The sequence below is a fragment of the Myotis daubentonii genome, chromosome 13 (genome assembly GCF_963259705.1).
Source record: "Myotis daubentonii chromosome 13, mMyoDau2.1, whole genome shotgun sequence".
NCBI lineage: Eukaryota > Metazoa > Chordata > Mammalia > Chiroptera > Vespertilionidae > Myotis > Myotis daubentonii.
In genome coordinates, this window is record NC_081852.1 from 62,827,879 (window position 1) to 62,842,096 (window position 14,218).

General features: G+C 63.1%; 1 protein-coding gene across 1 annotated transcript in view; it reads left to right on the top strand.

Moving 5' to 3' along the window:
- Positions 1 to 14,218, top strand: part of FAM53B (family with sequence similarity 53 member B) — a 46,445-nt gene that overhangs the window by 10,047 nt on the left and 22,180 nt on the right. Inside the window, exon 3 of the mRNA XM_059661772.1 lies at positions 7,581 to 8,356. Coding sequence (XP_059517755.1) covers positions 7,581 to 8,356 — 776 coding nt within the window. The remainder of the gene's footprint in view (positions 1 to 7,580; positions 8,357 to 14,218) is intronic.

Consider the following 14,218-nt stretch of genomic DNA (forward strand, 5'->3'; position numbering starts at 1 on the left):
TGCTCAGCTTTCTCAGCCTCAGTTTCCTTTTAGTAAAATGGCTACGATGGCCCTAGGAGGCTTGGCTCAGTGGATAGAGCATTGGCCTGCGGACTGAAGGGTCCTGGGTTCGATTCTGGTCAAAGGCACGTACCTAGGTTGCAGGCTCGATCCCTGGCCCTGGTTGGGTGCGTGCAGGAGGTAACCAGTCCATGTGCCTCTCTCACGTGGATGTTTCTCTCTCCGTCTCTCCCCCTCTCTTCCACTCTCTAAAAATCGATGGGAACATATCCTTGGGTGAGGATGAGCAGCAGAAGAATGTTTTGTTTTGTTTTTTAAATATATTGTATTGGTTTTCCACAGAGAGGAAGGGAGAGAGATAGAGAGTTAGAAACATCGATGAAAGAGAAACATTGACCAGCTGCCTCCCGCACATCTCCCACTGGGGATGTGCCCGCAACCCAGATACATGCCCCTGACCGGAATCGAACCCGGGACCCCTCAGTCTGCCGCTCTATCCACTGAGCCAAACCGGTCTTGGCCAAAAGAATGTTTTCAGTGGCTACTGTGATAGCCCCTGCGGGCGGGCTTGCTGGGAGGCTGTGAGATGACGCTGTAAGGAGACTGGCGCTGCGAGCGCTATAACTGACGGTGAGGAAGAGGGCGGAGACGAAAGCGGCTCTCCTGCTCCCTGCAGGCGGCGCCAGTCCAAACAGAGGGCCCCCTTGGGTCTCCTTGGGGAGCGAGTGTGGGTGAGGCAGTCGCTTGCGGGGAGGACCCTCAGGCCCAGGGAGCCAGGCAGAGGCCCTGGGGACAGTCAGATGGAGAGACGGCTCCTTCCAGGTGCGAGCCGGGCGGAGCCTGTGGAGCCTCCTTCCTGCAGAGGCCTCTTCCCGGCCCAGGCCCCCAGCAGGCCTGGGCCCGCTTGTCTGCAGAGTGGCGGGGGATCTGCCCCTCAGGGGTCCTGCCTTGCGCCTGCTGTGCAGCCCACACCAGGTCCTGCCTGGCAGGAGGGGAGCGCGGGGAGCAGCGGGTCTGTGGGGTGCCCTGGCCCGTCTCCTCAGCGTCTCTCTCTCCCACGTGCTTGTCTTCCCGTTGCTCAGCCCTCCTTGATCCAAGAGGCTCCGACCCACTTGAGAGCACACTGCACGTTGCACAGCTGGGCTCCTCTCGGCGGCCTGTTCTCGCAGCTGTTTATTGAGTAACTACTACATGCGGGTGCTTGGTGCAGGGAGAGCGAATCGGCCCTCAGAGCTGGAACAAATGTGCCCGAGCCTCGGTCTCCTCATCTTGCTGATGGCAGGTGTTCGCAGGAATCCAAGACCGGAGCCCACAGCAGGTGCCGCTCAGCCCTCCCGCCTCCCGCCTCCCGCCTTTCCCCCGCTGGCCGAGGCGGGATGTGAGCAGGCCTAGGCTTCCCCGGCCGTGCCTGCGCTGCTGGAGCTCAGGTGACCGCTCCTGCCCTTGCAGCCGGGGCGGACGGAGGTGTGGCTTCGCCCCGGGCTGGGAGCCGGGAGGGCATCCCGGGCAGTGCGATTTCATCTCGGGCGTGCCTCCTTTCTGTGGTCCGGCCAGACTGTTCAAGCGGGTTTTGGGCCCTTCCAGAGCCTGACAGTGCTCAGCAGAGATAAAACGTCACATTTTTACAATCGCCAACCCCCCGCCCTGCCTGTCTCCTGGAGATAAAGGGCTCGTGGTCTGGGCCTGGTCTGTGGGATCTCCCGGGAGAGCTGAGCTGGGCCCTGCAACTCCGTCGTTCCCCGCAGCCCCACAGCGTCCTAGCTGAAGCCGAACGCGTTCGAGTTTCCTAAATGTACTTTGGAAAATCCGGGCGAGCGCCTTTGGGCGGGGAGGGCCACGGCCTGTTCGCTTCCTCTTTAAAAGCTGCCCTTTCCAGTAGCTCAGCCTCCTCGGCACCCACTCAGATGAAATGCAAAATGCCTCACTGCCCTGGCCGGTTTGGCTCCGTGGACAGAGCGTCGCCCTGTGGACTGAAGGGTCCCGAGTTCGATTCCCGTCAAGGGCATGTGCCTAGGTGGCAGGCTCGATCCCTGCCCCTGGTCCGGGCTCGTGCAGGAGCAACCCATCGATGTGCCTCCCACATCCATGTCTCTCTCTCTCTGGCTCTCCCCCTCCCTTCCACTCTCCCAAAAAAAATCATTGGAAATATACCCTCGGGTGAGGATTAGCAAAAAACAGACAGAAATGCCTCGCTCACAGTCCAGGGCTCACCCCGCCTCTCTGTAAAGTACGCCATTCTCCGCCCCAGGAGCTGGCCCTCCCCACCTGTGTCCCCCCGCCCCCTCCACAGTTTGGGAACTTGATACAAAGAAGTGGTTTGTGCTTTTCCGCAGGGAGGAGAGAGCAGAGCCGGGCGAGGTGTGGGTGGGAGGCGGGGGGGAGGGGGGGCAGGGCCTGTGCCTCTGGGCTGCTTCCAGCAGAGCCCATCTTCGCCCTTTGGTTTCCTTGGTTACCTCCCAGCCCATCCTCAGCACCCTGTGCGGCCAGGTTTCCCCTGCAAACCTTCGTGGCGGAAGAGCCACCGCATGGCTGGTTAGTGTGTTTTTGATACCGGAAACCTTGGTCAAGTGGCCACTTCCTGGGTGTGGCCTGGCCACGGGAGGGGAGGGGGGACCAGCCCCTGTTGCTGCCAGGATTTCTAGTGGGAGCGGCAGGGGCGTGGCTGCGCCCGAGCGAATCCATGTGCTGGGAGAGGCGGGGGCTGCCCGGCCCCTGGTGCACGGCTCCCTCCGCCTCCATCACTTCTTCACATGGACCCAGGTCACATGACACAGGTCATACCTGTACTAGTTGAGTCTTTTTTGGTGAAATAGCAAGTGGGGGTGAGAGCCGGCTCTCCCCTCCCCCTCTGCCCCCCATCCCCCCCCCCCCCGCCCCCCGTCAATTGCACCCGGTAAATGAGGTCTGAGTTGCAGGGACAATGGACACTACACGGTCCGTTCGCGTCACCTCTCGGGCAAGGAGAAGACTTGGGAATCCGATGTCCGTGGGAACGCACTCCCATGGCCGCAAAAAAGGCCACTGGGAAGGGTCGTGTAGATATGAGTCCGCGGACAGAGAGCAAACCATTCGTATGCTAAAAAAACAATGGATGGAAGCCCATAATTACTTTAGGAGTTACGGCAATAAATTACTTATTAATGTAAATTACAGCACAGGCAGGGCGTAGAGGCAGCGTGAGCAGAAGGGTCACACGTTGTGTATCAAAAGGAATCGTAAAAATATTACAGCAGCTCGTTCGGTGTGTCAGCATTTTAATCACAAGCCGGTGCCGCCGTGTGGCCGTTCGTCTCCTCCGTGCCTGAGGGGTGCTCCCGGGGGCTCCCGGCGTTGGTGTCTGCGGGGGAAACCAGTTGGCTGTGTCGAATCGTGCTGGACAGAAAGATTTCTCTTTGAGGTCAGGTAGCTTTTTTAAAAAAATTTATTGATTTCAGAGAGGAAGGGAGAGAGAGAGAGAGAGAGAGAGAGAGAAAGAAATTATCAATGGTAGGAGAGAATCATGGATCGGCTGCCTCCTGCACACCCCACACTGGGGATCGAGTCTGCAACCTGGGCCTGCGCCCTGACTGGGGATCGAACCGTGACCTCCTGGTTCATGGGTCAGTGCTCACCAGCGGAGCCACGCTGGCCCGGCCTCCCAGGTTACCACAGGGCAGGCTGTGAGCTTCTACCCTCAGAGCCAGCAGAGGGGGTTCCTGCAGCCCCGAGAGCTGCTAGCACCGCTCAGCCCCGGGACCGGGCAGGAGGCCTGGCCACAGCGACAGGTGTGAACTCCACGGATGAGTCAGCCGCCTCGGTCTGGGGACGCCCCCGCCGGCCTCGGCTGTGGCTGTGCACCGTGGGCCGCGCTTCAGGTGCTCACCTTCTCTAGAATCCGCTTCCGCTGTGGGTGTCGCCGTGGGCAGCGTCCTCTGCCTGGGAACCTCGGAGGCTGGTCGTCCCCGAGAACCTGGGCCCCTGGGAAGTCACCCCCCCATTACCCCCTCCCCCCCGCCCCCCCCCTGGGTCCGGGCGGGGTGGAAACAAGCACGTTTGGGGTTAGACGCCGTGTGTGATGCTCAGTGCTTCCTCCTTCGAGCTCGATCTCTGCACCTGAGGCCTCGCCCTCCTTCATCAGGGGCCTCAGGACCGAGCCCTGTGAGTGTGGTGGGGGCCTGACTCCTGGCCCCTGTGTGCTGGAGGGCGGGCTGCTCCTGTGCCCCCAGCTCGTGGGAGCTTCCCGGAAACCCCAGGCTCGTTCTGGGGCCCCCGCATTGAAGGGCCCTTTGAGGCCGCCTGGTCCGTGCACAGTCGGGGAGCCGGATGGCGCCTGGGCTTTCTGTGTGTTTGTCCAGTCCCCCCGCCCCCCACCTCTCCTCCCTCGTCTGTAGGCAGGCCCTGTGGGTACATGGCTCCCACACACGGTCCTGCATCACGTCTCAGCCCCTGAAGATGGGCTCAGCAGGGAAGCAGGGACACTTCCGATGCTCCTGGGGCTTAAAAGGGTGGAGATGGCACGGAACTGGGGGTGCCCCACCTCCCAGGCCTCGTACCACCCCCTGAGCTCCCAGGCCTCGTGCCACCCCGAGCCCACGTCTGCCGAGCGTGATGTCAGAAGCCTCCCTGAGAAGCTACAGGTGTCTCGGGGGAAGCCGGGAGGCCGCAGATCGTGGGCTCCCCACCCAGAACACCTGGGGGCCCTCCGCTGTGAAAGGGACTCTGGGGATGGAAGGTGGGTCGCTTTCCTCCGTGGTCTGCTTTGTTATGGGCCAACAAAACCAGCAGCACCGCACGTCGGGCAGTGGGGTCCAGCCCCCAGCAGCACAGGGACCGGACCATCCACCCCGATGCTTCCTGGGGGCGGCGCGCTGTGGGCTGCGGCCTCAGGCGGGGCTCTCACCCTTTCACAGGGAAACGCCTTGGGCAACCTGCTGACAGGCGGGTCCCACCCAGAGCTTGTTTGCAGGTCAGGGACTGAGGTCGGGTCTGCATTCTAGCAAATACCCCGGAAGCTCCCGCCGGTGCCCCGAAGCCACGCTGAGGGTCCTGGTGTGGAGCATGCAGCCCCCGGTCGTGGCCGCAGCCCCCAGAGCCGGGCCCCAAGGGGTGGCGCCAGCATCGCCAGCCTGTTCGGTGCCCTCGCAGGCCCTGCCCCGCAGTCCCCGAGTTCCCACACCATGTCACCCCTGTCTGCACGTGAGGAAACTGAGGCCAGAGCTGAAGGCACTTGCAGAGCTGAGCCTAGAACCCGGGCCACACCCTTCCCGCCCTCCCAGTGCCGCCTGCTCAGCGGCCCCGCGAGTCGGTGGCCTTGGTCGCTGTTGGAAGAGTTCTGTGGTGGTTTGCGCAGAAGTGACACGAGGGAGGGGCGGGCGTCCGGTGTCCCCTCCTCGGGCGCCCCGTTCCTCTGCACACTGACGTCAGCCCGCAGCCCAGGGCGCTGGGCCGCCGAAAACCACCTCCTATTCCTGTTTCTTTTGTCTGGTGACCCGACCCAGCAGGTCTCTCCCTGTCCCTGGGCGAAGGGGGAAAACACGAGGCTAAACATAGCCCATTGTTCTTACTTTTCTCATACACGCTTCTCCGAGCGATAAAGATAGAAACAATCCGTGTTATCTGCTGCAGGCAGAGCCAGGGCCACCTGGCTGGGGTCGACGCACACGAGCCGTGCTCGGCGTCGAGGAAGGGCTCTGCGTGTTCGCAGCATCTTAGAGGTCAGTCCTCAGCCAGCCTCCTGGCTGCTTCCACACACCCATCCACAGCCCGTGGGGTGGGGGTTCGAGGACCCGCCCAGGTTGGGCCTGCCTGGCCCAGGAAGGGGGACGTGTGCTGGGGGCAAGGACAAGTGAGATCCCCGGCCGGCCTGGCTCAGCAGTTGAGCGTCTACCTAGGAACCAGGAGGTCAGGGTTCGATTCCCACTCAGGGCACAGGCCTGGGTTGTGGGCTCCATCCCCAGTGCGGGGCGTGCAGGAGGCAGCCGATCCATGATTCCCTCTCATCATTGATGTTTCTATCTCTCTTCCTCTTCCTTTCTCTCTGAAATCAATAACAATATATTAATTAAAAAAAAAAAAGACAAGTGAGACCAAGCAGACAGCCTCGGCCTGCTCTGCAGCTTCTGTCTGCACTTGTCACTCGCTGCTTCCTGCAGCCGCCCTGCCAGGGTCTGCTGGGTGCCCGCTCCCTGCTGGCACGGGGGAGCCGTGCCCGGACGTTGCCCCAGAGCTTGTGCCCAGCAGCAGACACGGAAGCAGATCATTAAGGTCAGGGACCATGTGGTCCTCAGGACTGAAAGTCTAGGCAGAGCTGTGGTGCCCGGGGGCCGACAGGGGAAGGCGATGGGCAGGTGAATGATGTTCGAGGTGGCTCTTCGGTGATGGGTGCGAGGCTGCTGGTGGGAGGATGAAGGCGGGAGATCATTCCAGGCCTTGCCCCTTCACAAAGGTGCGAGGCCGAGAAGAGCTGATGTTTGGGGGAGCTGAGGTTCACTCGGTCCCCCTGCACTTGCCTTTAACAGTGGGCTGAGCTGAGAACTGACGCCTTTCACTCTCCGGCTACAAGGACGTTCTATACGTTGAGGCCAGAGAGGCTGACCGGGGAGAGTGGGATGGTTCCTCCAGGCAGGCAGGGCGCCTCCGTTAGCCACGTGGCCCGTCCCGGGGCGGGTTTGTGGTTAATCTAGAAACGAATCGAACGCCTGCCGCTGCCAATAGATGAACCAGCACTCATGGCTGCAGTCAGTTCGTCAAACTTGAGGGTTTTTTCGTTGTATTTTTTTAAATATATATTTTTATTAATTTCAGAGAGAGGAAGGGAGAGGGAGAGAGAGCTAGAAACATCAATGATGAGAGAGAATCACCAGTTGGCTGCCTCCTGCGTGCCCCGCCCCCTGCTGGGGAGGGAGTCCGCAACCCGAACATCCAACCGCGACCTCCTGGTTTGTGGGCTGACGCTCAACCACTGAGACACCGGCTGGGCCAGACTCCAGTTTTATAGAGAATGTCTGGTGCCGAGGAATGACTCTCCAGGGGGTTTGGGGGTATTTTCAAGGGTGATTTTGACTCAGCCTGATCCTTGGCTGCCTCTGACGTCACAGGAAGTGTGCCCGGAGCGTGGGGCCTGCTGGGGAGAGACGAGTCTGCAGGCCGGGCTGCCGGGCTCAGACGCTTGCGATCTCTGCGGGGCAGTGGGCAGCGGCGGACGGGGATGGGCCGTGGCAGGGGTGGGCCTGCGAGGGTTCTCCGAAGGCGGTGAGGACGTGGGACTGACCAGGTAGGAGGCCAGAGAGGCCCAGAGGCCCCAAGCCCACGGGATGGCCTGGCGGGAGGATGCTTTGGGCCCTCCTGGGAGGCAGTCCGTGTGTCGGAAAGAACGCCCCACGGGGCCTGGGGACCTGGGTTCGGGCCTTGCTCTGCTCCTAGCTCAGCGCCGGGGTTTAGGTCCCTCCCTGAGCCCGATTCTCCTCCGTGAGGTGAGGCGGGGCCAGGTGGTTTCAGGGCCTCCCCCGTGGAAGCCAGGCCCCTGTGAGGAGGGTGAGGAGGGACCCGGCCGGTGTGAGGGCTGCTGACGTCCTGTTTTCTCTTTGTCATTTTTGATCCAGAAAATGACAGATGGCGAGACCTGGACAGGAAGTGCCCCCTTCAGATCGACCCGCCGAGCGCCAGCCTCTGGGAGCGCCTGCCCGAGCGGTGCCCGGACGGCGCCCTGTGGCACCCGGAGGCGGCGACCGCCTGCACCGTGACCAGCCTCATCCAAGACCTCAGCCTCAGCGACCACAACGGGAACCCCTCCGCGCCCCCCAGCAAGCGCCAGTGCCGGTCACTGTCCTTCTCGGATGAGCTGTCCAGCTGCCGGACCTCTTGGCGGCCCCTGGGGTCCAGGGTCTGGACCCCCGTGGAGAAGAGGCGTTGCTACAGCGGGGGCAGCGTGCCCCGCCTCGCCGGCGGCCCGGGCACCATGCAGCGCAGCTCCAGCTTCAGCCTCCCGTCCCGGCCCGACGCGCTCGCCTCGCCCTGCGACCCCGCGGGCTTTCCCCGCCACCTCGGGGGCCAGGCCGGCCCGGGGGCGCCCGGCGCGGCCACCTGCGGACAGGCTGACCTCTGGAGCCCAGACCTGAGCCCCGCGGGGGGCGCCCGGCTGGACGTGCAGCGGTCGCTCTCGTGCTCCCAGGAGCAGTTTTCCTTCGCCGAGTTCGGCGCGCCCTCCGCCAGCAGCACGCCCGCCTCCACGCCCGAGCTGGCGCGGCGCCCCAGTGGGCTGTCCCGCAGCCGCTCCCAGCCCTGCGTCCTCAACGACAAGAAGGTGGGCGTCAAGCGGCGGCGCCCCGAGGATGGGCCCGAGCAGCGGCCTTCCCTGGACCTGGCCAAGATGGCACAGGTAAGGCCCCGGCACGGGAGGGGCCGCGGGAGCCGCTGGACGCTCCGGGAGCCCGCGGGCGGGTGCGGGCACGCTTCACAGGCGCTCAGGAGTGGGGGCCTCGCCTTGTATGTTATTTTTATTTAATATATTTTATTGGTTTCCTACCGAGAGGAAGGGAGAGGGACAGAGAGTTAGAAACATCGATGAGGGAGAAACATCGATCAGCTGCCTCCTGCACATCTCCTACTGGGGATGTGCCTGCAACCCAGGTACATGCCCTCGACCGGAATCGAACCTGGGACCTTTGAGTCCGCAGGCCGACGCTCTATCCACTGAGCCAAACCGGTTGTGGTGTATTTTAAATCCTATCCAAAGAAAGATGAGATTTTAAAATATATATGTTTTTATTGATTTCAGAGAGGAAGGGAGAGGGAGAGAGAGAAACGTCAATGAGAGAGAATCATGGACCGGCTGCCTCCTGCAGGCCCCACGCTCCCTGTAGTGCCCGGGCTGCCCTGCCGGCCCGGCCTGATTCGTTTCAGAAGGAACATGCAGCTTCCGTTTCCGGAGCTTTTCCTCTCTCTCTCTTGGTTCCCCTCCCAGCCTGGCAGTCCCCCCACAAAAGAAGAGGTACAGGCTCTCAAGTCCAGAGCCCACCCCCGGCCTGGGGGACAAGCTCGTGTGCCCCCAAAGCCCGTGGAGTCGTGGGGGGGTTCTCTGGAGGGCCAGGCAGAGCCCGCCGCTGCCCCTGGCTCTCGTTTCCCTTCCTCCACGGCCGCTCCAGCCGTGCCCCTCTCTCCGAGGACTCGGCAGCTGGACCTCGATCGGCACAGGCATTTACCTCGGAGCCGCGTGGAATTTTCCTCCCCGGGAGAAATTTAAATCGGTGGCGGGCTGGCAAGGTGACAGGCTCGGGCGACTTCTGAGGGGAACCCCGAGTCCTAGGTGTGATCAGTGGCTTCGGCTGCATGTGTGACACTGAGCGTGTTTTATGACCTAACAAGCCAGATGGGTAATAAAAACCACGTACACGTGTTACGCCGTTTACTAGCCCCGCGACGGCGTCACCCCCGGGCCCGCCGAGGTGTCCCCGTCCTCACCGGGCAGAGCGTGTCTAAAACACATCGCCCTGGGGCTGTGCCCAGACGCAGGGCCGCCTGGTCCCACCCGCCCGCCTTCCCCTGGCCCAGGCCCTGGGGGCAGAGTCCAGGGAGAGAGCAGGGGGGCCTCTGGGAAGTGTGTGCCACGGGCCGGGGCCAGCACCCTGGGGACGGACTAGGAGCCCCCACCAGGCCCGTGACCTGCCAGCCCTCGCCCCAGGCGGCTCTGCCTGCGTCGCCTCCCGCGGTGATCGGTGGCTCCAGGAGGTGGGCCCTGCCTTCCCAGGAGCCTTGGCAGCCAGGCCCTGAAAAGAGGCCCGGCCGCAGCCTGGCACCTGTGGGCCCGTGTTGGTCCCCGGGAGCCGGTGTGTGTGCACCAGTGTGTGGGCAGGGACCCACTCCCGGCCCGTGGACCGCTGCCCCTGGGCCCTCGCCCCCGCAGGCTCCGTGGCTGGTAGGCTGTGCTGAGGGTGGTGCTGCTCCGTGCTCCCCGCCGCCTGTCTGCTCACTGGGTCCTGGGCTCCTTCCTGGGCCTTGGACCTTGGTTTACACATCGGATGTTTCGGGGGAGGGGTTCCAACTGTGCGTTCCTACGAAGGGGCCCTTTGTGCGTGGGTCCCGGGACCAGGTGCACGAGAGGCTCAGGGAGAAGGTGCCAAGTGCCTTTTTGGTTAGACCTTTGGAGCGACTGGGAGTTCTGACAAACCCCTGCTCCCTGGAGGGGCTGCTGGGCTGGGGCCTTCGGGGGCCCAGAGCATCCCCCCTCCCCCCGTGTGTCTGTGTGAGCACCAGGGGCGAAGGCCCAGAGTGAGGATGTAGCCAGAGCCCCTCCAGGTGTCAACAGAAAAGGGAGCAGGGAGAACCCGGAGTCAGACCAGCAGGGAAGGCGGGTGGCTGAGGCCCCAGGCCAGGCCCCGTGCACCCACGTGAGTGAGCAGGTGGCCCGGGGAGGGCGCTGCCCCAGCCGGCAGAGATGTGACCGCAGGCCTTGCCCAGTCCAATCCCTCCAGGGGAGGCGGCCCTTCTGGAACATGGGGCTCAGCTTTAGACGCCCGTTTGTAAGGACATCGACAGACCAGGAGCTGCTGGGGCAGGAGGCAGGCGGCCCTGCGCGAATCACTGTACAGTGGGGCCTTGACTTACGAGTTTAATTCGTTCCGTGACGGAGCTCGTAACTCAAATTACTCGTATGTCAAATCAACAGTGAACGAGTGAGACACGTGATGCTGGGCTGATGTGGCATTCACTGTGCCGTTCGCTGCGCCAACTAGCGGTGGGGTATCTGAAGCTGGCTCGTAACCCGAATTTTAGCTCGCAACTCAAAGCAAAAAAGCGGCCGAGAGACGGCTCGTATCTCGAAAAACTCCTTAGTCGGGACACTCGTAAGTCAAGGCCCCACTGTATATGGAGCCGTGTGTGCCGCCGAGGGCTGGAGGGCGGGCCCAGCCTGCGCAGGAGTGTTTGTTAGCCGGGCTTTGGCCGGCGTGATGAGTTGCCGCCTTTCTGAGACCTGGTTTAACAACGGAAGCACCAGTCGACCGTTGGTTGAGACCTGAGCTCTGCAAGGCCCTCTGGGCCGGGTTGTGCCTGCGTGTGAGCAGAGAGTTCAGAAAAGCAGCCGTTCGAGATGACCCGCTGACTGGCGTGCCCTCACTGTTTTCTCAGCTCCAGGCTGGTCAGCTTGAAAGAGCAGCAAATTGTATTTCTCGACGGTGCTCCCAGCAGAAGCGCGGCGTTCGTGGGGAGGGGTCGGATGCTGGAACAGAGGTTTGATTGATTGCCGCTGCCACACACCGAGCCCCGCACCGCCCGGAGCGGCCTCAGAACAGGCAGCAGCTGTTGTGTTAGCAGATGTTGGTGGCGGAGAAGGCTGGCCGGGGGCAGTGAGGGGCAGGAGAGAGGCACGAAGTGGAAGCTATGCTGAGAGTGCTGGTCCCGCGGACACGTCCGGGACAGCGGGCTGGTCTTGGCGGCTCCCGTGGGCTAAGGGCGGGACGGCATTGGAGGAGTGGTCCCAGATGTTCGGCAATAACTGCTGGCTCTTCGCTGGCGGGGTCGTCCCTGGGGGAGGCGCACTCCGTCGCTCTCTGCTTTCCACCTGTGTGCCCGTGGGGGCTGCCGGGAGGGGGCCCCGGGCTCAGGCCTGGCCTGCCCGAGCCTTTCTCTGCCAGGGGCCAGCCACCTTGCTGGGTCCAGTTGCCCACTGCCTCGCCCACGGAGCACCCCTCCTGACTGCAGGCAGAGGAGTTCCCCTTGCAGCACGGACGGCAGATGGGCCTGGAGGTTGGCGACAGCACGGAAAGCCCTGGGATTCCGCTCGGAATGAAATCAACGCTAAACAAGTAAAAGCAGAGAGCCGTGGGCGCCTGGGCGTCGGCCTCCTGATGAGGAAACGGTCCCGATCGGCTGGAAAGGGAGAGGCCGAGACCCGCACTGGCCGAGCCTGTGGGTGCGGGCGGCCCTACTGCCGTCCAGCGGCCTCCTCCCCGTGTGACAGGCATCGCTATCTTTCCGGCCGTCTTTCCGGAAGAACGGGGGAAAGCGGAAGCCTGCCCCAGCGGCTGGCAGCCAGGGCTCTGGCATCTGCTGTGGCCCTGGAGGCTGAGGCGCCCGCACGGGGACCATGAACTTGCCCCAAGCCCCGTGGTGAGTTAGGAGGCTGGGAGGGCGGCCTGGGCCTGCCTGCAGGTGCGGGCCCCTCGGCTGTGAGGACACGGAGGGCGGGGCGGGCTCTGGAGGCTGGGGGGGCCCATTCACATCCTGCCACTTCTGAGCCGTGTGCCCGTGGGCAGGTCGCCCGTCAGCTTCCACTTGCTTGTTCGTGACCCGGGAAGGGGAGGGGTCAGTGGGTGACACTGATTAACAACCAAGCTGCTCCCTGGCCTGTGTCCTGTGGCCCCAGCCGGACACCCAGTGGGCTCGCTGCCGGGTGGGGAGGGTGTCGGTGCTGACGGGTCCTGCCCGCGTGGAGCTGGGACCCCTGTTTCTGCCCGTTCCAATCTCTCTTCTCTCAGAAATAGATGGGAGCACTCCTCACGGTGACCCCGTGGAGACCCCGTTCCCACCTGGGTCACCCCGCTGCCACCGGGCCCCGCCACCAGGCTGCATAAGCTCTCTGCTCGCCGTCACTCGGATCGGCCACTCAGGTCGGATCGGGCCCAGTGCTGACCGTCGCTTTGATCTCCTGGGAGAGGATATAGTTCACAGGGCCATGCGGGGGCAGGGTTAGCCACGTGGTGATTTTCCATGCAGGAGGGCCTTTCTGAGCCCAGGTGTTTGAGATGGGAGGCTGTGGAGCTTGGGGGTGCCCAGGGCTCTCTGGAGGTGGTGGGGGGGCTTTGCTTCCTAAGCCAGTTGCCCAGACGTGCTGGGGGCAGCCTTGGCTTCGGGTCATGCTCTGAGGCAGCACGGGCCCTGTGAGACGGGCCAGCCCGCAGGAGACTGTGTCCTCTGACCCCTGGGCAGCGTCTGAGCATCTGCAGCCCCGCTCCGTGGAAGCCACCATGGGAGGGGCCTGGGGACCCGCTGGCCTTTGCCTCTGATCAGCTGGAACCCTGGGGCCCACAGAGGAGGGGAGAGGGCGCCCGTCGCTACAGCTGCCAGGGCAGAGGCAGCGTGTGGGCCAGGCACGCAGCGGGGCTGGTGGAGAGCGGGGCCTTGCGCCAGTGGGACAGGCTCAACCCTCATCCTGGGCAACTCACGTGACCTCTCCGCACCTCAGTTTCCCCATCCACAGGAAGGGTGTGTGCTGAGCCGGCACGGCCATGGGTGAGCCTGAGAGGGGGCAGTGAAGGATGGAGAAGACGGACAAGAGAAGAGAGCTGGGGCTGGGTGGGACGCTGCTCTCTGATGGAGAGACAGTGCCACGGCCTGCGAGCTGAGTATTTTATAGCAGATTCCACGCGGCAAAGTAAGGGCGTGGTCACACGTTCTCGCAGGTTTCGAATCCACTCAGTTACACGCACCTGGTCCAGCTCTGTTTACCTGCTGCCCCTCCCGCAGCCCACATCACTCAGCCACGTGGGCCCACAGCTGCGGACCATAACGTCAAGCTCACAGCCATAGCCTTTGACTATGATTGTGCTGGGACTTGCACATGACTTTGCCACGTGAGGATCGTGCCCTCTCATTAGCCCCAGGCTTGAACCTGTCTGAATGCTGTAGCCGCTCTCCACAAGGGTGCCGACGCCTTCTCTCATCCTATCGCTGGCAGTGCTAAAGATCATTTGTGTGCAGCTCTAGCAGGTGTGGCTCAGTGGATAGAGTGTCGGCCTGCAGACTGAAGGGTTCTGGGTTTGATTCTGGTCAAGGGCACAGACCTCGGTTGCAGGCTCCTCCCGGCCCGGGCCCTGGTCGGGGCGTGTGCAGGAGGCAACCAGTCGATGTGTTTCTCTCACACCGACGCTTCTCTGTGTTTCCCTCTCCCTTGCATCTCCCTAAAACTCAATGGGAAATTACCCTCGGGTGAGGATTAAAAAGAAAGGTCATTCGTGTGAGAGCTCAAGCCCAGAGCTGCGTGGGCCCTGGGTCGGCGCTGCCGGGAGGGCATCTCAGGAGGGTCCAGGTGCAGCTTTGGGGTCTCGGCCGCCCCCACGCCCGGGGCTGGGGCTCGCGTGGCTGGTCCGAGGGCTCGAGCCGAGTAGCTGAGCTGCGTTACTGCCCTCGGGTTGGGACCCTGCCCTGCAGCTCAGGGCCGACACCGCCTGACCCGCTGGGAACTGGCTCCCCGCTCTGGACTCTGGACTTGGTGGAGAGGCCGCCGCCTTACCGGGATGTCGGA